At 45.6% G+C, this 26,452-nt stretch overlaps 1 protein-coding gene across 4 annotated transcripts in view; it reads right to left on the minus strand.

Moving 5' to 3' along the window:
• Nucleotides 1-13,328: 13,328 nt before the first annotated feature.
• PANX1 (pannexin 1) overlaps nucleotides 13,329-26,452 on the minus strand; it is a 49,821-nt gene continuing 36,697 nt past the window's right edge. For all 4 annotated transcript variants that reach the window (XM_059069013.2, XM_067038276.1, XM_067038277.1 and 1 more), the window contains 3 exons: nucleotides 20,697-20,920; nucleotides 18,973-19,631; nucleotides 13,329-18,416 (listed from right to left, as the gene is read on the minus strand). In XM_059069013.2, the coding sequence (XP_058924996.1) occupies nucleotides 18,337-18,416; nucleotides 18,973-19,631; nucleotides 20,697-20,920 (963 nt within the window). In that variant the 3' untranslated portion in view covers nucleotides 13,329-18,336. The remainder of the gene's footprint in view (nucleotides 18,417-18,972; nucleotides 19,632-20,696; nucleotides 20,921-26,452) is intronic.

The following is a 26,452-nucleotide window of genomic DNA, read 5'->3' on the forward strand; positions in this document are numbered from 1 at the left end:
CACCTGCAGAGCTTGTGGGAAGTGCAGGCTGCACCGCTGAGATTCCATCAGTAAATCGGAGGCGGGGCCAGGAATCTGCACTCTCCAGACACCCCAGAAAATCCTGAAGCCTGTGGGACCACCCTTGGGAAACAAGTCTGTGCTCCCACCTCTCAAGTCTCATCCTCTCAATTTTAAACAGGATAAGAGCAACTTCCCTGGGGAGGCTGGTGGCCACCCAAGGCCCTGAAGCTAGTCAGTGACAGGGCAGGACTGGCACTCATGTTTGCCAGCCCTAAAGCCTCGCTCCATCTGGATGGCAGGGCAGCTCTAGGGGCTTCAATATGGCCCCTCCCCAGGTCTCCAGACACCACAGGCCAAGTCGGGGTGCTGTGACCATGAGGGTTAGAATTGACATGTGGACAGTGCTTGGTACAGAGCACTCATTCAGGAAACGTCCAGTGAATGGATGATCAGACAGTAATTATAGTGGTATCATTTGGGGGGTTCCTTCCCTGGGCCAGGCCCTCTACCAGTGCTTCTGAGTTCTGCCCCGTAGGATCTGGGCTCCGCTCTATATCCACGCAGTGACCACTTACATGAGAGCCACCAGTTCTCCCCTGTCTATCTCAGGACCAATCAGGGAATTCTACCCCCCCCATTCTCTGTCTCAGCCCCCATCTTCCTCATCTGTAAAATGGGGATAATCAACACTCTCTCACCTGCAGTTGAAGGACAAAATGAGATGACACCAGGAAAGTGTCATGACATCTCCAAAAGGATGTTTCTAGCTCCTTTGGTCCCCTCCCTGCTAAGGATGGCTGCCACATTAGCAGCCATTAGCCCCAAGTTCAGAGCGGGCTACACTGGGAGTAGGGGGTGTGGTACCGAGGGCCTTCAGGGATGCTCAGCCTTTAGATCAGGGTCGGCAGCCTAAGAGTGCCCAGTGGGTCAGTGCTGATGCTGCCTTCTGGGTTCTGTGAAAGCAAGTGCCCCTGAAGAGCACCAGGGATTTGTCTTGTCTTGGACCTGGGTGAAGGAAGTTAGAGATGTGAGTATGAAAAGAACGTGGGGGTCAACAGACCTCCAGCAGGTCTGCGGTAGTGGATCCTCAGGCACACCCATTTTTCCTGCAATCTCTGAAAGCTCCAGTCTTCCACATCAATAGGTCTCAGTAGAATAGCCTCTGCTAGAGTGGCCTCCCCACTCCCTTCCCCTGGTCCAGTGCAGGGGTAGGCAGTACAGCGTAGGGCATGGATTCTTCAACGATGGCCCATTTCAGAGTCTCCAGGAAGGTGGAACAAATGCACATTCCCAGGTCCTACCTCAGAGGTTCTGATTCAGTGGGTCTGTGGAGAGGCCCAGGAATCTGCCTTTTTTTTCTTTTTCTTCTTTTTCATATTGTATTTTTTCCAGTTTATTGAGCTATAATTGACATATAACACTGTATTAGTCCAAGGTACACAACATAATATTTGATATATGTATACACTGTGAAATGATTGGCACAAGTTTAGTTAATATCAATCACTCACGTAGTTACAAAATTTTTTTCTTGTGATGAGAACTTTTAAGATGTACTCTTAGCGACTTTCAAATATACAATAGAGTGCTATTGACTGTAGTTACCGTGCTGTACATTTACATCCCCAGAGGTTATTTATCTTATGACTGGAAGCTTTTACCTTTTGACCACCTTCACCCATTTCCCTTACCCCTCACCCCTTGCCTCTGACAACTGCCAATCTGTTCTCTGTTTCTATGAGTTTGGTTTTAATAGATGAAATGTATAAGTGAGATCATGCAGTATTTAGCTTTCTCTGTCTGACTTATTTCACTTAGCATAATGACCTTAAGGTCCATCCATAGTGTCACAATGGCAGGATTTCATTCTTTTTTTATGGCTGAATAATATTCAATTTATCTGTTAATGAACACTTAGGTTGTTTCTATATCTTGGCTATTGTAAATAATACTGCAATGAACAACCCAAGTGTCCATCAACAAATAAATGGATAAACAAAATGTGATATATCCATGTAATGGAATATTATTCAGCCATAAAAAGGAACAGAGTTGTGATACATGCTACAATATGGATGAACCTTGAAAGCATTATGCTAACTGAAATAAGCCCGACACAGAAGGACAAATATTGTATTATTTCACTTATATGAAATATCTAGAATAGGCAAATTCATAGAAACAGAGAGTAGATTAGAGCTTACCAGGAGCTAGGTAGAGAGGATGTGGAATGGGGCATTGTTGCTTAATGGGTACATATTTTATGTTTGAGGTGCTAAAAAAAAGCTCTGGAAATAGATAACGGTGATGGTTGCACAGCACCGTGAAAGTAATTAACGCTTCTTAATTGTACACTTAACAATGGTTAAATTACATATTTATGTGTTTTACGGCAAATGCAATAATTTTAAAGTGGCTTTTCTTGTGTCTTTCCTTCATGAATTAAAATCCAGCATTAGGAGAATACCAAATCAAACCTACTTGCTAATGTGTGGTGAGGAATAAATTCATCAATTTAGATTAAATGCTCTAGCCCAGTGCCTACTAAGGCAGGTGCTTAATGCAGGTTCTCTTTTCCTGGGCAAGACTTCCCTCACTGACCCCAAACCTGTGTACCTCCACCTGTCCCTTCATTTGACTTGATGGGGAGCTCTGTCGGGTCCGGGACTGTCATTCTGTGTCTACTGCCTGACTGCTGGATTATCCTGGAGACAGCAGGATGACTGAAGTGGCTTGGGATGGAGGTGAACTGAGAAGAGATGCGGCCCGGCTGACTCCTTTTCACCGTAAACTGGGGGCCATAGACTTTCACCTTTCACACCTTTATTCATTCGCCCTTGCAGGTCCCTGACTGGAATGCAACTACCATTCTGGCTCCTCTGTCTGATAAATGAGAAGCCAACCCAAATGCAGCCTCTTCTGTGAAGTCTCCCTCTCTGTGTTCCCATACAATATGCCAAGGGGTGTTTTACACACACCCCTTGATAGCATTTGTCAAGTGTTGTGGGGCTTTACCGCACACTCTGCCTCTCTACTTCTAGCCTGTGTGCCCTCAAGGGTAAGGACGGGGTCTGACTGACCCTAGTATCTGTTACCGTGAAGCGTGTGACATGTCCGTACAGTAAAGAAATGAAGGAATGATGCCAGGCTGATTCTGCTGCAAGAACCTCAGGCCTCACCTTTCAAAGAAGAGTTCGGCCTGGCAGAACGGTTAAGAGCACAGCCTTTGAAACCCAGATTCCACTTGTCTCCTTCAAAAGCTGTTTGGTTTGGAGTGAATGCCTCTCTTTTTAAACAAGAATTTATTTAGCATCTAGGCCCACCAGGGAAAGCTAGACACAGACCAGGTACTGCCTCTGAGAAGCCTGTAGGCTGGGGGTGGGGAGACTATAAGCAAATCACTAAGTAAATAACTACAAAACAATTTTACAAACATATAAGAACAATAAGAAAAGGATTAATTGCTCTGATTCTGTATAACGGGGATCTAATGGACTCTCCGTGTCAGAGCAAGTTTCTCTGAAGAAATGACACTTTGGGATTCCCCCCGGGGGGGGGGGGGAGTGGGAAGTGAGGGCGGAGCCTGAATGCATCTCTATATGCTTCTCTTTCCACATCTGTAAAATTGGGATGGACAGTATCTGTCTCTTACAGTGCTTATGGGCGTTGTGTCAGGAAAACCAGCCAGTTCTCCTCCTGTGTGGCTCCTCTTCTTTCACACAGAACACTTTACTTCTGACACTTCTGGTCAGCAAATATGTGGGTTTGTTTCCCACACCAACAAGCAATTCTCTGTGACACCCGCTGGGTGTCCTATAATTTAACTCAGTTTTGACACTATCTACCTGGAAGCGTCAGATCCAGGTAGGACTCAATCCCACGAGGCTGTCCCCTCCACACTTCGGATGCCAATCCCAAGTAGCAGGTCCCCAGGTTACCCACAACTTCTGTTCAGCTTGGCTATACATCAGAGATTCTCGTGACCTGCTCCTCCTTGGATCTGATTATTTGCGAGAGCAGCCCACAGAACTCAGGGAAACATTGACTTATGTTTACAGGTTTATTAAAGGATATAATAAAGGATACAGATAAACAACCAGATGAAGAGATACATAGGGTGAGGTCTGGGAGGGTCTCCAGTGCAGGGGCTTCCGTCCCTATGGAGTTGGGGTGCATCACCCCCTCAGTTCATGAATGTGTCCGCCCACCTGGAAGCTCTCGAAACCCCGTGTTATTGGGATTTTTTCCGGAGGCTTCCTCATGTAGGCATGATCTATTACTAACTCCATTTCCATCCCTTTACCCTCTCGGAGGATGGAGGGCAGGGCTGAAAATTCTAAGCTTCTAATCATGACTTGGTCTTTCCAATGGCCAGCCCCCATCCAGGAGCCATCCAGGAGCTCACTCAGAGTCACCTCATTAGAACAAAAGACACTCCTATCACCCAGGAAATTATAAGGGTTTCAGGATCCCAGTGTCAGGAACCAGGGGCAGATATATATATATATATATATATATATATATATATATATATATATACACAGATAGATAGATAGATATAGATAGATAGATAGATCCTATTAATGTCCCAGGCATCAAATGAGTCCATGCCTGTAAAGCATTTGGCAAAGAATCCTCAACAAACCTCAACAACTGTCACTCTTGTCAAATGACCTGGGCAAGCCGTACACGTTACAGTTGATTTTTATTTTATATTTTGTGTGTACTCTCCAAATTCTCCCCCTAGGAACATATATTATTTACTACCCTAACCAGGAAAACAGGAATGCACCTGCTGGTAAGCCCCACCCACCAGACTCGACTCCTTTGGGCTTCATCATTAGAAGCCTAAATTCGCCACGCTCATTTGGATACTGTACATTGGATGGATTCATATTGTGAGGTGACCACTACAAACCTGAAAATGCTATAAAAGATTACTGTCCGAGATGGGGGTATTCCCTGGTGGTCCAGTGATTAGGACTCCGGGCTTTCACTGCTGGGGGCCCCAGTTCTATCCTGGCTCTGGTAACTATGATTCCGCAAGCCACGCAGGGGAGCCAAAAAAAAAAAAAAGATTACCGTCTGAGAGTTAAATTTTAAGGCAAACGCAACGAATTCTAATCAAACAAGGAGTCCTCACATGGGGCTTCCCCTGTGCCAGGCACGTAGCTGTTCCACGTGGTCCCTCATTTCATCCTCACAAGTCTTCTGAGGTAGATGTTATTATCCCCGTTTTCCAAATGCATATTGGGTTGCAAGGAGGTTGAAGAGCTTGCTCAAGTCATGGGGCAAAACTCCTACAGAGCCCACCCTCTTAACCCTCTTTAAATCCACTGGAGAAAGAACTTCTCCGGACCCAGTAACGCTTGACTAAAATGGTTTGTTGGTTGAAAAATGTATGTGTGGGAAAACGATGACGCTCTTCCCTTACCTGGACAATTCAGTCCTAAAACCATTAAGTGAGCACAGCGAGGCAGGGGCTCATAGGGAGACGAAGCTGGGTGAGGGATGTCGCACCCACGACAGGCGAGGAGGCTGACACCTAGGCCGTGACCGTGACTCCCGCAGGGCAGTGGCACAGGGCTTGGGAGGGGGACGGGGGACAGTGAAGGCGGGACTCTCACTCTATATATCACTGTCTTGTCTGATTTCTTTTTTGGAAACGCATATGTAATCACGAACAGCTTGCATCATCTTTATTTTTTTTTAATTAAAAATATAACAAAGGAAAAAAGAGAAAGGGGGAATAGAAACTGAGAATGGCCGGGAAGGGGTGAGCGGGGACTCAGGCTTGGAGACAAGAGCGCTGACGTCAGAGCTGGGACATGCGTGATGCGTTGGTCTCCCCAGTGCCCAAGCAGGCTTGCCCAGAGCCGGGGGCTGGGGTTCCCCACTGTAGCTTCTCCAGCCAACGCTCCAAATGCTCCAAGGTTCACACCCACAAGGCCAATCTGGCTGCTCTTCAGGGGCTCTCTGACTCAGGGATGTTCCCAAGTAGCTTTGAAAATACCCACGTCACTCTCACAACCCTCCCCTGTCTTTGCCGCCACTCACATGGGGCCCAGCCACAAAACCCAGGGATTAAGGGCAGGGCGTGCGGCTGCTCTTAGAAAAGGTGGAGCTCTTCCAGGCTATGCAATCACTTTTCCAGGTTGCTTTCCCAGCCGAATGTCCCACCACCGGCTGCCATGAAGAAACTCGGAGTGATCCCTTGCCCTTAGCTGTTGTGAGTGGGTTTCTCTTTGAGGGAAGAGAAACAGCTACTAATTGTTGAGCTCCTCTTGAGTGCCAGGTGCATTGTCTCATTGAATCCTCACAACAGCCCTGAAAGGTAGACATTGGTACATACAGAGAGAAACATTTTATATGACTTTCCCACCATCACCCGTTGTGTCAGAGTTCGGGTGCTAAACCAGATTTTCTGATCAGAACCAAAATTGAACTTTTTCAGTACGCCACAGTGCATTCTATTATGCTCCAATAGTTTGGGATTTTCTAGTTTTCAAACATGGTTTACTTGTGAACAAAAAAAATGCTTAGACTTTTTTTTTTTTTTTTAAGCTTTGAGTGTTTTCTATGTGCTGGCACTATGCTTAGTGCCTTTACTTAGACAATCTCTTTCATTCTCACCAAACCCCATGACGCATGTTATAGACGAAGGAACCAAGGCCCAGTGGAGCCAGGAACCAAGGGCACACAGCAGTCAGAGGGTGGCCTCGAGACAGAGGAACCAGGTGTCTTGAGCGCCCATTCCCTTAACCACTTGCCTATGTCTCTCATCCCCAAGCTAAGGGAACGTCCTCACTAGATTGTGAAGATTTAGTGAGCCAATGTATAGTATTTAATGCCTGGCATACAGGTGCTCAACAAATACAATTTCCCTTCTTCCTTCTGTCAGGGTTCCTGGTAGCCGGTGCGGGACAGTCGGGAGAGGACTTGGATCCAGAGAACAGACATTAGATGTCAGAGGTGTTTAGTCTGAGCCCCTCCTTGGGCAGATGGCTGGGAGAGGTGAAATGACAGATAGAAATGAAGGCTTAGTATTGTTGCCAAAATCTTGGCTCCCTGTGCACCAATGCCAAAAAATACGGAGACAGAGATTTGGAAGATAAGAAATAGAGAGGCTTTTTATTTTCTTTGCCAGGCAAAGGGAAGACACAGTAGGCGAGTGCCTCAAGAACTGTTTACCCCACAGCACAGGGAGATCAGCTTGGTGCTTTGTGTCCACCTACAGGGGTGGGATAGGGAGGGTGGGAGGTAGACGCAAGAGGGAGGGGATATGGGGATATATATACATGTATAGCTGATTCACTTTGTTATAAAGCAGAAACTAACACACCATTGCAGAGCAGTTATACTCCAATAAAGATGTTTAAAAAAATAAAGTACCTGCTTAAGTTATTTTAAAAAAAAGAAGAACTGTGCACCCCCCTTCCTAGGGAATTACAGGGATTCTTATAGGGGGACAGAGAATGTGCACCCAGTTCTTTCTGATGAAGGGGACAGATAATATTTTGGAGAGGAGTTGGACTTCAAGACCCTGAAGCCAAAAGAAAGACATTGGCAAAGACACAAGTCATTAAAGTTCATGCCATGGGGTGGGAGTGGACATGGGTGAAACATTCTGTTTTGACCTGCTCTGTCCAAAATGGTAGTCACTGACCACATGTGACCACTGAGCACTTTGAGTGAGGCTAGTCTGAAGTGAAATGGGCTGGATTTCAACACTCAGTTAAAAAAATGTGTAATATCTCAGTATTTCTTATATCAATTACATGTTGAAATAATGAGAATTTGGATATGTTGGGTTAGCTGAAATAATTCTTAACAGTGATTTCTCCTGTTTCATTTTATTATTTTTATGTGGCTACTAGAAAAATTTTAATTATTTATGTGGCTCTCATCATATTCTATTGGGGAGCCCTCCAGACTACCCTTGTTCTGTCTAATGCTTACTCTTTTTTCTGCTCCCATATGCAGCTGCCATAGTTTGGGGCAATTTCCTTTCTCTTTCCTTAAAAAGTGTAGCCTCCCTTATCTCAAGGGGTGATAATTTATTAAGTCCTTGGAAAGATAGTAAAGAGCCTCAAGGGCCTCTGTGCTTAAAGCTTCCTTTGCAACAGACAGTTTTGATATTCAGAATGAACAAATGCACAAATGTTAAAATCTCTATGGGTTTCTTTACCTCTGAAATTACCATGAGAACATTTCCTTTCATATCTTTGAAGTTTCCCTGGAAGCTCAGGCTCTATCTCTTTGCTTCCTGAGGTAATGTGAATTACATTTCTGGGGATTTGGAAGTGATTTTTGATAGCATTTTGGTTTGTCTGGTTTTTCTTTTCTTCCTGTCTGAGGAAAGACACACTGAAACATTGGAACATGGTTCTTGGAAAATGTATCTTGATTTTCCTTCAATCACTGTATTTGACTTCCTTCTGCTTTCCCTGAGGGGTCTGCAGTCTCTAGAGAACCACAAAGAAGCATTTATTTGTTCCTTCTCTTTTTTCATCTCACTTTCAAGAAGGGAACTGGAACACTGATGTTATTTGACAGGGGAAGAGGTAGGTTTCAAATCAACAAATTCTCCATTCTGCGGTTTAGTTACTGTAATTTGGTTTTATCAGAAGCAGCACAGAGCTGCTGGCCCTGGTCATCAGCCTCCAGCATCTTTCTTTATGCCCTGCCCTCACCCCGGCGTGGTGGTGGTGGTATAGGATAAGCAGAAGAGACTAAGCCTCTTTCCTGACTGGGCACAAGTCATAAACAGAAGGTGTCACTACTTTCTTACTCCACTGGCATCAGTGTTTAAATAAGGTGGTGTATGTTAGAACCCCTATGTATGAACAGGCCACTCCAGATGGCTGTTCTCTTGCTCTCTGTATATCCCCTGCTGGACCAGTCCCTGCCTCACCCCCGCCCTACTCACCTGACTCACCTTCCCTCTTTTTTTTTTTTTTTTTTTTTTTTTTTTTTGTGCAGTACGCGATCACCGCCGCGGCCTCTCCCGTTGCAGAGCACAGACTCCAGATGCGCAGGCTCAGTGGCCATGGCTCACGGGCCCAGCTGCTCCATGGCATGTGGGATCCTCCCAGACCGGAGCACGAACCCGTGTTCCCTGCATCGGCAGGCGGACTCTCAACCACTGCGCCACCAGGGAAGCCCTCACCTTCCCTCTTAATCAGAGAGCCTAATCAGTAAACGCCTACATACTTGCCCCCAGTCCCAGCTAGTGATTGTTCTCATCTTTAGAGCAGAATTCTCTCTACTATGATAGTTTATCAAAGGGGCAGTGAGGGGTATGATCCTCTGCTGGTTTCTCAGGTGACCTGATGTCAATTCCCTCTATAACCAGTAACCTCCCCCTTCCCTCCGGAGCGAAGAGTGCTGCCATGTCCTGCCCGCCATCTGGTGCACAAGGATGGGGTGTCCCTCCAGTGCCCTGCTTCAGACATGTAAGCTCCCCCTGTTGCAGGAAAGAGGACCCCTTCCAGGGTCCAAGAGTGGGCTCTCGTCTAACACTTAGAAATGAACTGTCCAAGGAGACACCCGTGCTGACAAAGCAAATGACTTTATTGGGAAGGGGCCTGGGCGGAGGGCAGCAGGGTAAGGGAACCCAGGGGAAATGCTCTGCCACGTGGCTTGCAGTCTTAGGCTTTATGGTAATGGGGTTAGTTTCCGGCTTGCCTCGGGCTAGTAGTCTTGCTTGGCCCATAGTCTGACTCGGGGTCCTTCCTGGTGGCGCGCACATCTCTCAGCCAAGATGGGTTCCAACACAAAGGGCTCTGGGAGGTTGGTCACCTCCTCCCTCTTTTGGCCCCTCCCAAATTCTCCCATCAGTTTTCAGCGGCAGCACTGTATTCCTTATCGGGACCTCCAGTTGTGAGACAGCTCGGGCAAGTGTTTATCATCGTGACTGGCCAAGGCAGGCGGTTTCAGTCAAAGCTTCCTAACACCCCTGCCCATTAAACCACAGATGTCTCTGTCGCTGATTCCAGGCTCTTTCCTCGGTCTTGAGGCTGGGCAAGGACAGGGCTTGCAGAGCTGCAGGATGCAGCCCAACACCTTAGAGAAAGAAATGAGGCCTCTCAGATATCAGTTCGCACGGGGGCAGATGGAAAAGTCACCAACCAGGAGAGTTCTTTACAGGTGTTTCGGAAAGATCCTCAATTCAGCCCTCGGTCACTAAAGTGAGAGAAGGAAATGGAGGGTGTGTTGTACGTGGCACCTCTAATTGGGCAAAATGGAAGGAGTGGTGGTAGAGACCCGATGATGGGCTGGGCTGGGGGAGGGGGCAGTTCCCTTCTGATCTGATGCTTTCATCTACACTGGGTATTCTCAGAAGACATTCATGGGTATATGAGGGTATAAATAGTTCCTTAGTGTCTGGGTGTCAGGCTGTGGGCCAGGTGCTGGGGATACAAGAACTGTTAACACCAAGTTTGTGTGCCCAATGCACAGTGAGGCCAAACAAACTGAAACAGTGGAGTTTGGAGCAGAGAAAGGTTTATTGCAGGGCCGTGCATGGAGACAGGTTGCTCATGCCCTAAAAGCCCCAAACTCCCTGTAGGGTTTCTGCAAAGCACTTTTAAAAGCCAGGTGAGGGAGCGGGGTCGCAGGGTATGTGATCAGCATGTGTACCGTTCTCTGACTGGCTGATGGTGAGGGAGCAGGGTGGTGTCACAGGGGTTACCATTATCAGTCCTTAGGCTCCAGGAGGCCTGGGCTATGTGCTCATGGTCTCAAGTAGTTAACATCTTCCATTTGTTGAAGAGGGGGTGGGGTTTCATATCCACAAAACAACTCAGGAAATGTACATCAAATACTATCATCTAGGTACTTCAGAGAGGAGCTTAAGCAGAGGATATGGGGGAGGCCCCATGGGGTCCTACTTGGTTACAGAACGAGGAAAGCACTGCCTTCAAGAGCTTTCCTGGCCTCATGCAATACTGCAGTGTGCCAAGCACCCAGGCAGTGTGTGATCTTGAGTGCAGGGGGGACATCTGAATCAGGGAAAGAGGAGCGGGGAAGTCATGAGAGCTTCTTGCAGGAGATGCTGGAGTTTTTTTTTTTTTAAGTGTGGTAAAATACTCATGTTTCACCACACATAATGTCCTAAAGTTTCATCTATGTTGTAGCATGTACCATGCTACAAGGGAGGTATGTATGTACCATATTTTCTTTATCTGTTCATCCATTGATGGACATTTTGACTGCTTCCACCTTTTGGTTATTGTGAACAGTAGTGCTATGAACATGGGTGTACAACCACCTCTTCAAGACCCTACCTTCAATTCTCTTGGGTTTACACCCTGCTATGGACTGAACTGTGTCCCCCTAAAATTCATATTTTGAAGCCTTAACTTCCAATGTGACTGTATTTGGAGATAGGATCTTTAGGAGGTAATTAAGGGTAAATGAGGTCATAAGGGTGGGGTCCTAATCCCATAGGACTGGTAGTCTTATAAGAAGAAGAGAGATCTCTCCCCCTCACCCATGTGCACGCATCAAGGAAAGGCCTTGTGAGGACATAACAAGCAGACAGCTGTCTCTAAGTCAGGGAGAGAGTCTTCACCAGAAACTGCTTTGACTGGAATCTCAATCTTGGACGTCTAGCCTGCAGAACTGTGAGAAAGTAACTTTCTGTTGTTTAAGCCACCCAGCCTCTGGTATTTTGTTATGGCAGCTTGAGCTAACTAACACATACCCATAAGTGGAATTATTGGATTACACAGTAATTCTATACTTATTTTTTTTTTGAGAACACGCCATGCTGTTTTCCAGAATGGCTGCACCATTTTGCAATCCCACCAACATGGAGCTGACTTTTGAATAAAAGGTAAGAATGGATGGGGACAGAGACGAGCACCTGAGGAAGCAGAGAGACCTTGAAGGAACAGTACATGTGGCCTCATCAAAGACAGGAGGGATGGCGGGGATGAGCCTGAAGCAGTGGGCAGGAGGTAGGTCCCCTAAAGTTTGCTTTTTATACTGAAATCCATGGAGAGTCCTGAGGGATTTAGGAGTGGTGGGGCTGGGGTGGTGATGAGGGTTGGCATCATCAGATCTGCTTCCCACGAAGGCCACTGAATGTGAAAGATGCGTTAGACACAGAAGGACCATTAGAGGAATTCAGGGAAGCAGTGACAAGAGCCTGAAAAACAGTGTTGGGGATGAGTGCCTCAGAAGAGTGCGGGGTAGGTTAAACCGCAGGTTCAGAAACAGAGAGGCTGGGATTTAGGATGACTTCTCTGGCAGGCAAGACACTAAGGTGGCCCCCATGATTCCCTAATGTTCATGTCCTGTGTAATCTCCTCCCCGAGTGGGGCAGCACCTGTGACTTGCCTCTAGGCAACAGAACAAGGCAAAGGAGGAGGGATTTTGCAGATGAAATGCAGCTGCAAAGCAGTTCGAGTTCATCAAGAGGGAGAGACTTCATCAGGTCAAAACCCTTAAGAGGGACCAGGCCCTTCTTGTGAGAGACAGTCCTATGGGCTTGATGACATACGCAGTCATGCTAGAGAAACCCACATGCCAGGAGCTGTAGGTGGCCTCCAGCCAATGGGCCAACGGTCAGAAAAAGCAGTCAGACAATCGCAAGGAAATGAATTCTGCCAACAACGCGAGGGAGCTTGGAAGCAGCTCCTTCCCCAGGGTCGCCTCCGGATGAGAATGCGGCCCATCCACACCTTGATTGCAGCCTTGTCAGATGCTGGGGAGGGCACCCAGCTTAGCCATGTCCAGACTTCTAACCTAGAAAACTGCCAGATAATAAATATGTGTTGCTTTAAGCTGTCGTGATTAAAGAGTTATGGAACAAGAGACAACTAATACAACCTCCAAGGTTCCTGGGGGGGCCACCCTAGGAAACAGTGGGGGAGCCAGAGGAGGCGATGACAGTCGCAGCTAGCACTTATGGAGTGCTATGTGGCAGGCACTGTATTAAGATTTCATGCAGCTGATTTATTATTACCCACAACAGTCAATTGTGTTAATTGACCATTGTACAAGGGAATCCCCTTCTTAAGAGAGGTAGGCAGGCCAACCCATATTTGGCAGTATACAGCCTCTATTCCTTCCTCTCCAACCCCAGGCAAACAATTCCCAATCAGAAAGCATCTGATTTCTGCTTTAGAAATTCCAGAATCTGTGGGCCCTTCATCAAGGACTTTTTTCCTTTAGTTACTGACAACTGGATTTTAATATGTGCCATGAAGCCTACTGAATTTTGTGTATCCAGCAGAGAGGAATGAGCCTCAAGACACTTCAGAACCCAGCTTCTGCTACATCTTCCCTGAAGAGAAGGTGAGAAATATTAAGACACATTTTTCATTAGAAAAGAAGTTTTATTTAGGTAGACAGGACAGTGCGGAACAAAAACAGTTTCACTTGTATGTATAGACACAGCAGCCTTGATTTTCAGCCTTTCAACTCTCCTTAAACAGAAGTCAGCATGGTCAGAATGTAGGATGTGGACAGGTGACTTGTGTGGAAATATGAAATATAACAGTGATAACCACCCAAATGCAGAGCTTTCAAGGTTCTTGGTTTTTTTTAAAGGTCATTTTCTAAGATCGTAATTTGTTCCCATCCTTCCACCTCTGTGGAATAGAAACCAATCATTCTTACCAAATGACATAGCAGAGAGAACATACTTATTTTTCTTTAGAAGTTTTGAAGAAATGCACTCATTAGAAAGAATTTACGCCTAGAGCACCGCATTATAGAATACCATTAAATTGTCATTCTGGTGCTTTAAAAAGAGCCAACTGGTTAAAGAGAAGCAGATGTCTTCAGTTTTTGTAGGAAACGCTTGTGACACTGTGGAATTCTTTCTTCCTCTTCTGGTGGGGCAGGGTGAGGCACTCAAGGCCTAAGAAACTTTTATAAATTTCAGGAACTTGAAGAACAATGACTGATCAAACCGCATGCTTTACCTGACAAAGTATTTTTACAGCTAAACAGAGAACCCAGAAACAATACATTTCACCTAAAGCAGGCAGGACAAATCAATCACGGATTAATATCTATTATATTCCACAAACGACACAATATCATCTTTGCCAACCTTTTTCGAAGGTTTCGCTTTACTTGTGAAAAATAGGGTGAAAATGCCAATGACTGCCCAGAAGGAGCCATTTCATCCCAGTGCCATCGATGAAACCTCAATTACTCACAACTGCACATTTCAACATCCCTTTTCAAGAGGTTATTTTGGGAAATTACCGAGACAAGGACCTTTATAATTTCAATTGCCCTAATCATCGTGAGGCAACACTGAACTTGTATTGAACTTGGAAAGTGATCACAACTTACTCCACAATAAAAAGCTAAAAATCGTCACTACTTACATGCAGAAACCTATTCATTTGCAGAACTACTCCTCTCTCCACCAACGGGCCAAATGAGCCTCCCCTCCCTTGTAGAGGACCATTTATTTGCCTTTTAAAATCAAATTACAGTTGCCCACAAACTAGGATTTATTATAACGGTGCGTTCATTTATTCAAGTATTTACAGAATGCCTACTACACGCCAGCCATTGTTTTTCAGGAGCTTGTGATATAGCAATGGGTAAAAACTCCCACCCTCCTAGATCTTCTATTTATCCTGGAGATAAGCAAAAGAAACCAACACGGACGCATTTTATTTTTTTTATTTGTTTTTTAAGATGTTGGGGGTAGGAGTTTATTAATTAATTTATTTATTTTTGCTGTGTTGGGTCTTCGTTTCTGTGCGAGGGCTTTCTCTAGTCGTGGCAAGTGGGGGCCACTCTTCATCACGGTGCGCGGGCCTCACTATCGCAGCCTCTCTTGTTGCGGAGCACAGGCTCCAGACGCGCAGGCTCAGTAGTTGTGGCTCATGGGCCTAGTTGCTCCGCGGCATGTGGGATCCTCCCAGACCAGGGCTCGAACCCGTGTCCCATGCATTGGCAGGCAGATTCTCAAGCACTGCGCCACCAGGGAAGCCCACGGACGCATTTTAAATGCTGTGCAACAATCTGCTTCTAAGAGCTGAACAGTTCTCACAGGGCCAATGCCCACGGTGCCCTGCCATCCCACCTTAGATCATTTTTGGAAAGGAGAGGGTACTCAGAACAGGAAGGAAGCTTCCCACACATGAAACACAAACATGCAACCAGACCCGCCATACAATGGGACGTTTCTCAACATTCTCCCAGGATGACTACAAAGTAGGACAAAGCATCTTACAGGTCAGGTGCAGGCCCTCCCTCCCCACATTCCAGTGAGGCTGGCTGCACAGGGACAATGACTTGTGTTTGGAATAAGATCACTTCTGGTGGCCAGAGAGACAATAGCAGTCCATGCTATTGGATGTAATCAGCTGACTGATTACTCCAATCTACCGCCCCCCACCCCACCGGCTCTTTTAATTGACTTTTTCAGTCTGACTCCAGGAAATGATGTCAGTTACTCAAAGGGGACGACAGTTCATTCAAAAGTGTGCAAATGTGGTTTCACTAAGTAAATGTACAGCTGTAGAAGCTTTCCACAAGGGCCACGGGAGCCTCCCTGCCGTGCAGCTCGGTCCCCAGGCATTATACAGCACAGCTTCTTAACCTGGGGTGCGTGGACCACGATGACCCTTGAAGGTGTATGTAGTGTTGTGTGTATATCTGAAGAGAGGATCCATAGCTTTAAAGAACATACTTACAAGGGGGGTTTGTAACCTCCCCAAAGTTTAAGAGCCTCCATATTAGAGGGTCTCTGCCTGTCCCTTGGTGAAATTAAATGTGGAGCTGGACACTGCTGTCAGAACAGTCAGTCCCAGCCCCAGCTGTAACGCTGGTGTTCCAAGTCTGGTTTAGAGGCCTCGTGGTGGTTTATTAGGAAGATACAGGGCAGAAACAAAGTCGGCTACTACTGGCGGTGGTCACTGAGGATCTGTTTGTCCCCTTTTGTAAAGCAATGATGACTCCTCATCCTTGGAAATCTGCCACCCCAAAAGTAGTCCTCCCTCTAAGCCAGCAGTGGATGGAGGACTTAACTTTCCTAATAACACTCTTTCTCAAGCCAAAATGTATGACCAGACATCCACATCAGACCCTTAGTGCCATGACTATTCATGGACAGCATCATGTACCCCAAGGCTTGGGTTCCCCAAACCCTGCAAGTAAGGTACAAAAGGTGATTGGAGCACTTTCTGTTCAAAATCACTGTCTGTGTTATTGTTTTGTTTAAGCTTCAGCCTGGGGGATATGTGGCTAAAGAACGTCTGGGAAGAACTGTAACTAGACTCTCAAAAGCATCAGCTACAGAAATGATGGGAAAGAAAAAAAACAATATGGTGTTTCCTGAGAACACAGAGCATTTGCTGGGAGTTGTCTGCAAGGGACTTCAGTGTGGTCACTCTTCCTCTAGATACCTGCCTCTGTCTTCACTGCCTTTTATTAGTCTCTAAACTCCTCAAAGATGAGGACCTGCCTTATTCACATCCTTATAGCCAGTCACTAGCGTGATGTCCGGGACATCACAGATGTTATTGGAACTCAGAGAGTCGGGATGGGGAGGACGCACAGAGGTTAAGGGCTCTAATTAAAGAATTACATGTGACAGGGCTTAGAGAGTCCCTGGTCTCCTAAAATAGTGTTATCTACTTTTACCACTTCAAACTATAAATTAGGGGCTGTCTATAAAGAAGTTGAGGCTTTTTGAAAAAAAAGGAAGGAGAGCACAGAAAAATATATTACAGAAAATTTTCAAATTATAAAAAGAAACCAGTGTAGAGAACTGTGATATAACATCTCAGATATAGTGATATAAAAATGCAGCAAAACTGATGATTTAGGTTACTGACATTTCTAAGTGACACTATTATTATAAATATTATGCAGTAAGAATAATTTAAAACACTGATTGCATCCTGGATATTTATCATTAGCTTTCCATCTCAGAAACCATCACAGAAGCACAAATAAAATCTGCTTTTGTGAATATTCTGAAAGGTGGAGAGCAGCTTATGTAATTAGATTAGGTAAACAACTGTCCCTAAGAGCCATCCATAAACTTTGAAGCTCCTGAGGATTATTCACTAGCGATGTATTAACTTTCTAAGAATAAAAACAGGGAGGTCCACAGATGTCATTTTTAAGGATTTTGTATAAAATGTAAACATAGGATCTATTTACATGATCAGAATTGGAAAAAGGTTTTTGATATTCTGGGTCAGCCTTAAATGTTTATGAAACAATGCTTGGGTGATACACTATAGACCCATTTGTAACATTTATTCTATAATTCCCCATCAATGCTGGAATGTTCTTCCCCAATGGCCTCAATTTTGACATCACATGATTCTAAGTTTAAATGAATTTTTTAAAGATGTTCTTAAATATAAATAAACTGCGAAGTTGTTCTGGCTCCAAGCACACCCATGTGGCAGATGTCATTTATACGTTCTGATTGTAATAGGCAAAATGTCCCTCACTTTAAGCCTTCTGTGTTCTGTGAATTCGTTTAAGTAACATCCTGTCTCAAATGCTTTTGATAACAGAGGACTTCCCTGCAGACAACCTCTTCCAAAATGATTGGATTAACTTGTTCTGTATGTTCAGCTTTCCCCACTGGGCTCTTTCAGAAGCAGTCTTTCCTGTATGGAAGTCACAATATCCCTTCGATGCTATCTTATTAACGAAGTTCTCAGTCAGAGCAGCACTTGGGTCCACTGCCCTTTGCAGAAGAGGGCATCACATAGTGGTTAGAGGATCTCGGTTGGTCAAGGTTGACAGGTAGCATGATCCAGAGCCTGGTGTACGAAAGTCGAGGCTCCATCAATTCTTCCAATGTAGGATACTGCCAGGAGCAGATCCACCTATGGGTCCATAGTCAGCCAGTGAAAATTTTTCTCATCCAACAGTCACTAGGGCACAGACAAGATTCATATAAAATTATACCCTGACATGTTTATTATTATTTCATAAAACAGAAAAAAAAAAACCCTCCCAAAGTCCTTGCTTTTCAGTAGCTCTGAGGCTCGTTGCACCATCTGTACATAAAGGTGTTTTTCTCTGAGGCACTAAAAGGTCTGTTACTCTTACTAGAATCAGTCTTTCCACTTTCCGTCTGATGACGATATACACATCTACGTTTGCTGTGGCTTACTTGTCTCCACGTTGTCTCGTAGAAAGTTCATGATCCATTCTCCACAACATTTTGTTGACCACTGTTTTCACCAGGGACTCAGTAAGACATACTCAGTATCTCTGCCGAGAACCATCTACTGCGAACCAGCTGGGTACCTGCCAGAGGTGCTTCAGCCAAAATGAATCCCATGTTGCCCAGGTCACTGATCTGAAGTTCACCGGAAAGAAGCATCAGCAAGAAGTATCCAGAAGTCTCTGTCGAGCATTCTGCTCTCCATTATTTATTTTCGTTCCGTTGTGTACATTCAAATCTGTCAAAATGGAAAACAAGTATTTATGACAGAAGTCCCTCGGCAGGACCCATCGGCACTAATTAACTTCTGCTGTAAATCTACCTCCTGGTCTTTGCCTTACCCAGTTAATCTTAGCCTCATTGCAGAGCAGCTGAAGTTGGGTCAGGGCGACAGTTAAATCAATAAACTCTCAGTTCCTTTTGTAAGCGATGGAGAATGACAGACAAGACGATCAGCAGTATAGGGAGAAAAGCCAGTAAAACAAGACAAAAGTTAGCAAGAATGACATCAGAGCAGAATGCTTGAGCAAGAGATAGAGTATGAGAAAGACAGAGAATGAGGAGAGGAAGAGAGCACAGCCCAGAGAAAGCACAGATGCTTTCCTTTGGAAATTTGGGGCAGCACCAATGCTTTCCCCCCTCTCTCCCAGCACTGAGGGCTTTCACCTAAAACCACACCAGGAAAATGGTTTAACAACGGTGGGCAGGGGTAAAGACTGTCAGTCACTCATAAAAGGCGGCTGCAGAGGTGCTCTGTGCGCTTCCGCAGCTTCCACCCTGAGAGCTAAGCCTACCTTTTAGATCTGTCGTCTGGTCCTCCTGTCCCTCTGCCATCATCTCCACGGGCTCAGGATTTTTGCCATCAACCACGTCCATCTTGATCGTGCCGAGGTTTGTCAGAAGAAGCATGGGGTCAATGCCCTGACAACTGCTTTTAATATTCTCCAGAACCTTAAGACACTTGTATGACTTGAGTTCACTGATATTCTCCTCCAAGAAAAGAATGTAGAGGCTCAAGTCGTTGTACCCTTCTGACTTGAAATGCAGAACATCAAAAGTGGGCAGGATTTCATACACTTTGAGAATATCCGTCTTCTGTCGGAATGGAACAAACAGCGTGTAGACCACCAGGGGAGCCAGCACGACATACACCACGAGGTTGATGAAACTGAGCAACTGGAAGATACCGACGGCAATGAGTTTGCACTGGAACCGATCGGGGACAGTGCTGTCGTTTTTCAGGATGCCAGATTTGATGTTGCAGATGAACTCATCTGAGAGGGAGGAGAGGCTAAAGTAATAGCCCAGGTAGACGCCTGCTAACAGTATAATGCTGAGTGACAGCACCCGACAGCTGAGGTACTTGATGATTAGATTTTTGGAGTTTTTCTTGGTCTTTAAGTACTGCTCCACAATTGGGTACTTGAAGTGGCTTTCCGGTATCTCCCACAAGCTGAAAAGAAACAAACAATTTAAACCCTTAACCAAGACTGTCAAATAGAAACACATTCAACAGTATCACACGGAAAATCTCCAACGCCTTCCCCCCCATACTTCTCTACCTGTAACTTCACTAGAGTACCAGGGAATAAAATCAGGGGTTTTTTTTTAAAAAAAAAAAGAAGGAAAAGCAGTAATAAAACACTTTCCCTCCTTAATATGTTAAGGAAGGTCTAGTTCATTAAATGTTCTACTTGCAAATTCTTAGAACAACTCCGGGCACCTAGTGAATGTTAAATGTTTGTTAAGTAAATTTGCTAGTTCTTATTCTGCTGCTGTTTTTTTAACCTATATTTACCATTCAAGTGTGTAGAATAAGGTAAATTGTTCTAGCCTAACCAGAACACATATGCCTCCTGTAGGCAAGCAGCAGAAAGCTAACAGCTGGGTGGGTGTGCATTTAGCCTGTGGGACCACAGACCGGGTCCAGGTCCCAGGTCTCCCACCTAAAGCTATAAGACAGTGTTTTTACCTAGAAAAAAAAAGGGGCGGGGGATAAATAAATGCCATTATCTGTAATGATGTTTTGAGGATGAGATCATGTAATTTAGAAAACTCAAGTGTCTGAGCTATATTAAGTATTTTTAAAAAGGAGAACTATTAATATTGTTGCTATTGTCAATAACAAAAACCAGAGCAAGAACGTGAAAAAAGCAAGGCGCTGTCTACTTGTTCCCCATTTCCCTCACATCTGTTCTCTGTGCTCAGAGGCCTCATAATCCTCTGTGCTTCTCCATGAAGGGGTAAGTCAAAGCAACCAGCACTGCATTTGAGAACGTGAGACAGTGATGTTTCCCTCCATAAGGGAAGGACTCTTGATGTGACGACAGGTGCTGGGGCAGACAGGTGAGGGTGAGACTTGGGGCAGTGGGCCTTCCTGGCTCCCAAAGGGGGTCACCAGGTAGATGACAGCTCCCCACGTACTGGTAGTGAGAACCCTAAGCCCAGATGGGCAGGAGAAGGGCTGCTAACTCATATTCCAAAATCCTGATGGGCTAGCTGCTGGGGGCTAAGTTACCTTTGCCCCAGGTTCTCATTAACTTCTCGAGCAGGGCAGGCTCCATCTCTCACGTCAAGGTCACGCACGCTCTTTGCAGCTCTAATTGCGCGGTTGTAAACTTTGTCAAGTTCTTCCATGATAAATTTCAAATCTGAGCAAAGATGAGGAACAGCTGCGAAACGCCAGAACAGGGAGGGAAGGTACAGCAGGATCGCCACCAGTAACAGGATGTAGGGGAAAAACTGAAAAATAGGAGAGCGAATCACGGGATCAACAGACCATGCCCTGAAGTAACCATGCTACGCTCTGCTGGCGGTTTTCTCATTTTGACACAAAAGTGCATGCCCACATCGCTTGTGAAAGTCAGGCTCCTTACCCAGTAACTACTTATGGCTAAATTCACCTGTCCAGGTAATACGTGACACCGGTAACTACCTTTGCCCTGCACTTCGATAGACTTTAATTTGAAATCATTGGCAGCCAAAGGGTGACACATGGTGTCTCCTCCCTAATTACAGAAGGAAACAGAAAAATAAAATTATTCACCTGTCCTTTAGAATAATCCCTTGACAAAATCGCAATTAAGGAACATGTAAATGTCACAGTGGCCTCTGGGTTCTTCTTCTTCTTTTTTTTTTTTTAATGGCTATGGTTTTAGGAGGGTTACTAAGGCTTTTAGAACTCTGTTTTTATCCTCTCTGGAATTTGGGAGAATGAGAGAAATGCATAATGTTGCTCAAAACAAATTAGAAAAATGTTGGCTTCAGTGATCCTGTAATCACCCCATGAAACAGCTGAAATAAGCAGGTAAAATTCACAAAATGCAGAACGGACTTCTATAGTGGACAGACCATGAGGACCACCCAACATCCTCATTTTACAGCCAGATAATCTCAAGCCTGGAGAAGCCAACCACAATGGGTGACAGCCATGAGGGGAGCAACCCGATCTAGATGTACATTCAAAACAAATGAGAGGGGATTCAGAAGTCAGAGAGAGCGAAGAGCATCCAGTAACCAGGTCCGCGGGGCAGTAAGGAAAGGCTTAGCCTCAGAGAAGACGCAGGAAGCAGCAGCCAGAACAGATCTGAAATTAAACTCAGCTTAGTGGTCTTTGCAAAGAGGTTGCTGAGCCTCTGACCTCAGTTTCCCTATCTATCAAACGGTCACGTAATACAGGTGTTAATAAAGATTAAATTAGATAATTTAGGAAAAATGCTTTGCATGGTGCCTGGCATGTCGTAAAACACAGCAGCTAAAACCAACGGAAAGGCTACTGAGTGGGCAAGTTATCTTCAATCCTCACAATGACGCTGGCAAAGCCGTTGCCCATGGCCTCACTTTGCAAAGGGGATGCCCAGAGCAGTTTCTGGCCACAGAGCACAAAGCTGGTGACAGAGACAGAATACGAAGCTTGACCTTTCTGATCCCAGAACCATGCCTCTTTCACCATCATACACTGCAGATTATTTTACTTCTCTGGAAAATTCCTCCCTACCTTTGGATTGGTCTCTCTCCACAGATCCTCAGAGCTGTAACAGGAAGAGGCTACGATGGCCCTGAGTTGACACAAAACTCCCACCCCGGGGCTTCCGTGGTGGCGCAGTGGTTGAGAGTCCGCCTGCCGATGCAGGGGACACAGGTTCGTGCCCCGGTCCGGGAAGATCCCACATGCCGTGGAGCAACTAAGCCCGTGAGCCATGGCCGCTAAGCCTGCGCGTCCAGAGCCTGTGCTCCGCAACGGAAGAGGCCACAACAGTGAGAGGTCCACGTACAGCAAAAAAAAAAAAAAAACACCTCCCACCCCGACCTCTCTGGGAGCCAGCAGCAGACCAAGTAAGAGTGTGACTCTCACTATAGATCAGATGTACAGAAAAGTTGCAAAGATGGTCCAGGGCATTCTCAAATAACCCTCATCCAGTTTTCCCCTCTGTTGACGTCGGACATCTCCATGGCACACTTGTCAAGACGAAGGAACCATCGTTGGCACGTTACCATTAGCTACATTTCAGGCTTTTATTTGGATTTCTCCAGCGTTCCCATTATCGTCTTCTTTCTGTTTCAAGATCCCATCCAGGGTATCCATCGTATTTTGTTGTCACGTCTCCCTAGACACCTTGGTTCTGTGACAGCTCCTCAGTCTTTCCTTGTTTTTCATGAAGAATAACGTTTTTGAATGCATAAAATAACACATAAATTCACAAAGGAAATGGATGATGTTGATATACAGCTGTCACAACATTAAAAGACAAATTTGTATGTGCATCTGTCAACACATTTAATGGGATCTAACAGATGGTCCAACAACACAGTAACTCTGAAGTGATGAAGAGTAAAAAATACTCCAAGATAGCTGTGATTTCTGTTGGTGACAGTCACACATGGCACTAATACCACTAGAGACTCTTGCCTACTTACATACATATTTTTTAATGTTAAGTTTTAGCTTGAAGTACATAAAAAATAAAGCTGCCCTGTGTTTTCTTATCCTAGTTCGTGGACTTCCTGATGCTATCATGGAGCCCACTTTAGGAATCCCTGCCCCAAGGGAGAGAGAAATAGCACAAATGGCTCAGAAACTCCGCAAAGCCCTCACCAACGCCGCTGCTTCCCTTTGGGGTTCTGGCACGGGACGGGGTCCTCAAAACTACTAATCCAATTTGCAAAGAGCTGCTACACAATGACACACGCAACAGGCTGTGATTAGCTGCATTTTGGCTACATAATTCATAGTTGGCTACACTGAAACGCAGTGTTCCTTCAATCCTGGTCACTCTGAAGGGTGCCCATTAGTATAAAAATTTAACTGCGTGACATAGAGTTTGTGCTGCTTCCATAACTGAAAGAACCAGACATTTCCTTTGGGAACCACAGAGGCAGCACTGTTTGTAACTTGGGGCTGTGGAATATGTGTATAAGTCACTTTGGGTTCAAAGTTATTTGAATAATAGCATTTTATCTCGAGCTGTTCTTGTGAATTAGGAAGTGACTGTTTACAGTCTGTAGCAATTTTTCTAACATGCCAACACGGTGCAATAATTAGCACCAATGAATAGTTCAACACAGCTCACTGCAATTTGAAAAATGAATGTTTAAAGGTATTACATGAATGTTTAAAGGTGTTTTGCTTTCTTCAAAATATCCTTGTACCTTGATCACCTCTAGGGGAATGTAGTTGAATGCTCCGTTTCTTAGTTTTTCTCCATAGTTAAACCTCTTTTTTCTTTTTCATCAAAAATAAAAAGGTGGGGCTTCCCTGGTGGCGCAGTGGTTGAGAATCCGCCTGCCGATGCAGGAGACACGGGTTCGTGCCCTGGTCCGGGAAGATCCCACATGCCGCGGTGCGACTGAGCCCGTGAGCCATGGCCGCTGGACCTGTGCGTCCGGAGCCTGTGCTCCGCAACGGGAGAGGCCACAACAGTGAGAGGCCCGCATACCGCAAAAAAAAAAAAAAATAAAAAAAAAAAATAAATAAAAAGGTGATTTGCAGTGAATCTGCAGCAAGATGGCTTTAGAATGAATTCAAATGAAATCAGAATCCAAAGAAAGCATTAAATTATAGTCTTTAAAGTCCTTTTGTCCAAATAAGGAACATGGAAAAACTACCGAGCTTTATGAGTACATCTGCTGGATGGGAACGGCTTTGTTTCTAAGCTCTGTCTACTCCCAATTAGTTCTGAGATGCTTGGCATCTTTCAAAGCTATGATTGCATGATTCTGTACGACGCCCATGTTAGTTACTGCTGAGCTATGCCAAAGTTGGTGAAGCTTCTCATAGCAAGGTGAAACCAAGAACCTGGTACACTTGTCAGTCTATCTGCCTTAAAGTCTTGTTTTGTTTCTGGAAAGGGTTGTAGTTAGAACAACAGACCCTCCAGATGGCAGGGACCTTGGAGGGGATCTGTCCCAGCCTCCCCTCCATGTTCAAATCCCCTCTAGCTCATCTAAGGCAAAGGAGCATCCAATTAGGACTGAGCAACTCCTCCTGTGAAATGGATGTGATCACGTCTTATGGGAATAAATGCAGATGGGTAAATTCATTCAAAAACATCTCCTGGGCTCTTGTCAGGTACCAGGGCAGTGGGCTGGGAGCATGGCCCCAAAGAGGAAGTGCACAGTTTGCCCCAGGACCACAGAGGTCAGGTGGGAATACCAGCTAATAATTAAATAATCAAAACGTAAAAGTGATGATCACAAAATATGTAGTACTGAGGGAATAGAGATGTCCTTGGGGAGGTGAGGGAAGGCTTTGTAAAAGAGGTAACGTCTGAGCTATGTCTTAAAGTACAGTGAGGCAAAACAACAACAACAAAGAACCCATAAAGCACTATTATGGGGACTTTCCTGGTGGCGCAGTGGCTAAGAATCCGCCTGCCATTGCAGGCGACATGGGTTCGAGCCCTAGTCCGGGAAGATCCCACATGCCGCCGAGCAACTAAGCCTGTGCACCACAACTACTGAGCCTGTGCTCTACAGCCAGCGAGCCACAACTACTGAGCCCATGTGCCACAATTACTGAAGCCCACGGACCTAGAGCCCACGCTCCACAACAAGAGAAGCCACTGCAATGAGAAGCCCACCCACCACAATGAAGAGCAGCCCCCACTCGCTGCAACTAGAGGATGCCCACGCACAGCAACAAAGACCCAATGCAGTCAAAAAAAAAAGCACTATTATGTTAAGACTCAGCTCTCTGTGGCCCTTCAGACATCCTCTTTCCTCTGTCTAGAATTCTTTCTCCTTGTCTACCTGGTGAATTCTCACCCATCCCGGGCACCAAAGTACATGAGCAAGCCCACAGCTGAGGAAGTAGTAAGAGCTGAGGCTGGAAGGGTGTGTAGTAGGTTGAAAAACTCATGTCCACCCCGAACCTCAGAATACGACACACATATGTTTGGACATAGAGTTTTTGCAGATGTAACTAGAGAAGATGAGGTCATACTAACTGAAGGTGGGCCCTAATCCAGTGACTGGTATCCCTCTAAGCATACAGAGACACACAGGGGAGATGCCACGTGAAGACAGAGGCAGAGACTGGAGCGATGCATCTACAAGGCAAGGAACGCCAAGGATTGCTGGCCACCATCAGAAACTAGCAGAGAGGCATGCAATGGACCCTCCCCTCTGAGCCCCATAGAAGGAACCGACTCTGCTGACACCCTGGTTTCCAAACCTAGGAGAGAAGACATTTCTGTTCTTTCATGCTACTGAGTTTGTGGTCATTTGTCACGGCAGTCCTAGGAAACTCACACAAAGGGGAAGCAGGGCCCGAATTATGAAGCTCCCACAGTATGGGAAGCCGCCGGTGGAGGGCATGATGGGAATTTATTTTAGAAAGATTATTACAGCCGTGGAGAAAGGAAGACACTGAGGAGGAGAGACGAGGCAGGAGCTTACTGCAGCAAAGAGGGGGTAAGTGATAAGCACCAACTAAGGCAGCAGCAGTGGGGAGAGGAAGACAGACTTGAGACTACACAGAGGGGGAAACATACCTTCCAGTGCCCAGTTGGAAGTGATGGATGGAAAAGGGGAAGAACTAAGGCTAATCCTGGGTTTCTGGCTTACATGAGGGCATGGGTGGTGGTACCAGTAGTTGAAATAAAGAAACAAGGAGGAAAAGATTCACAGCAGAGGGGAGTGAGGCAGACCTGAGAAGATGAGAGTCTGAACGCGAGATACCTGTAGTTAAGGCAGGGGTTGGTGGAGGTGTAGTTAGGCACTGCCCTGGTGGAGGTGTGTCGTACATAACTAAAAAAGACAACCTGGCCATCCTGG

The sequence above is a fragment of the Kogia breviceps genome, chromosome 7 (assembly GCF_026419965.1).
Source record: "Kogia breviceps isolate mKogBre1 chromosome 7, mKogBre1 haplotype 1, whole genome shotgun sequence".
Classification (NCBI taxonomy): Eukaryota; Metazoa; Chordata; class Mammalia; order Artiodactyla; family Physeteridae; genus Kogia; species Kogia breviceps.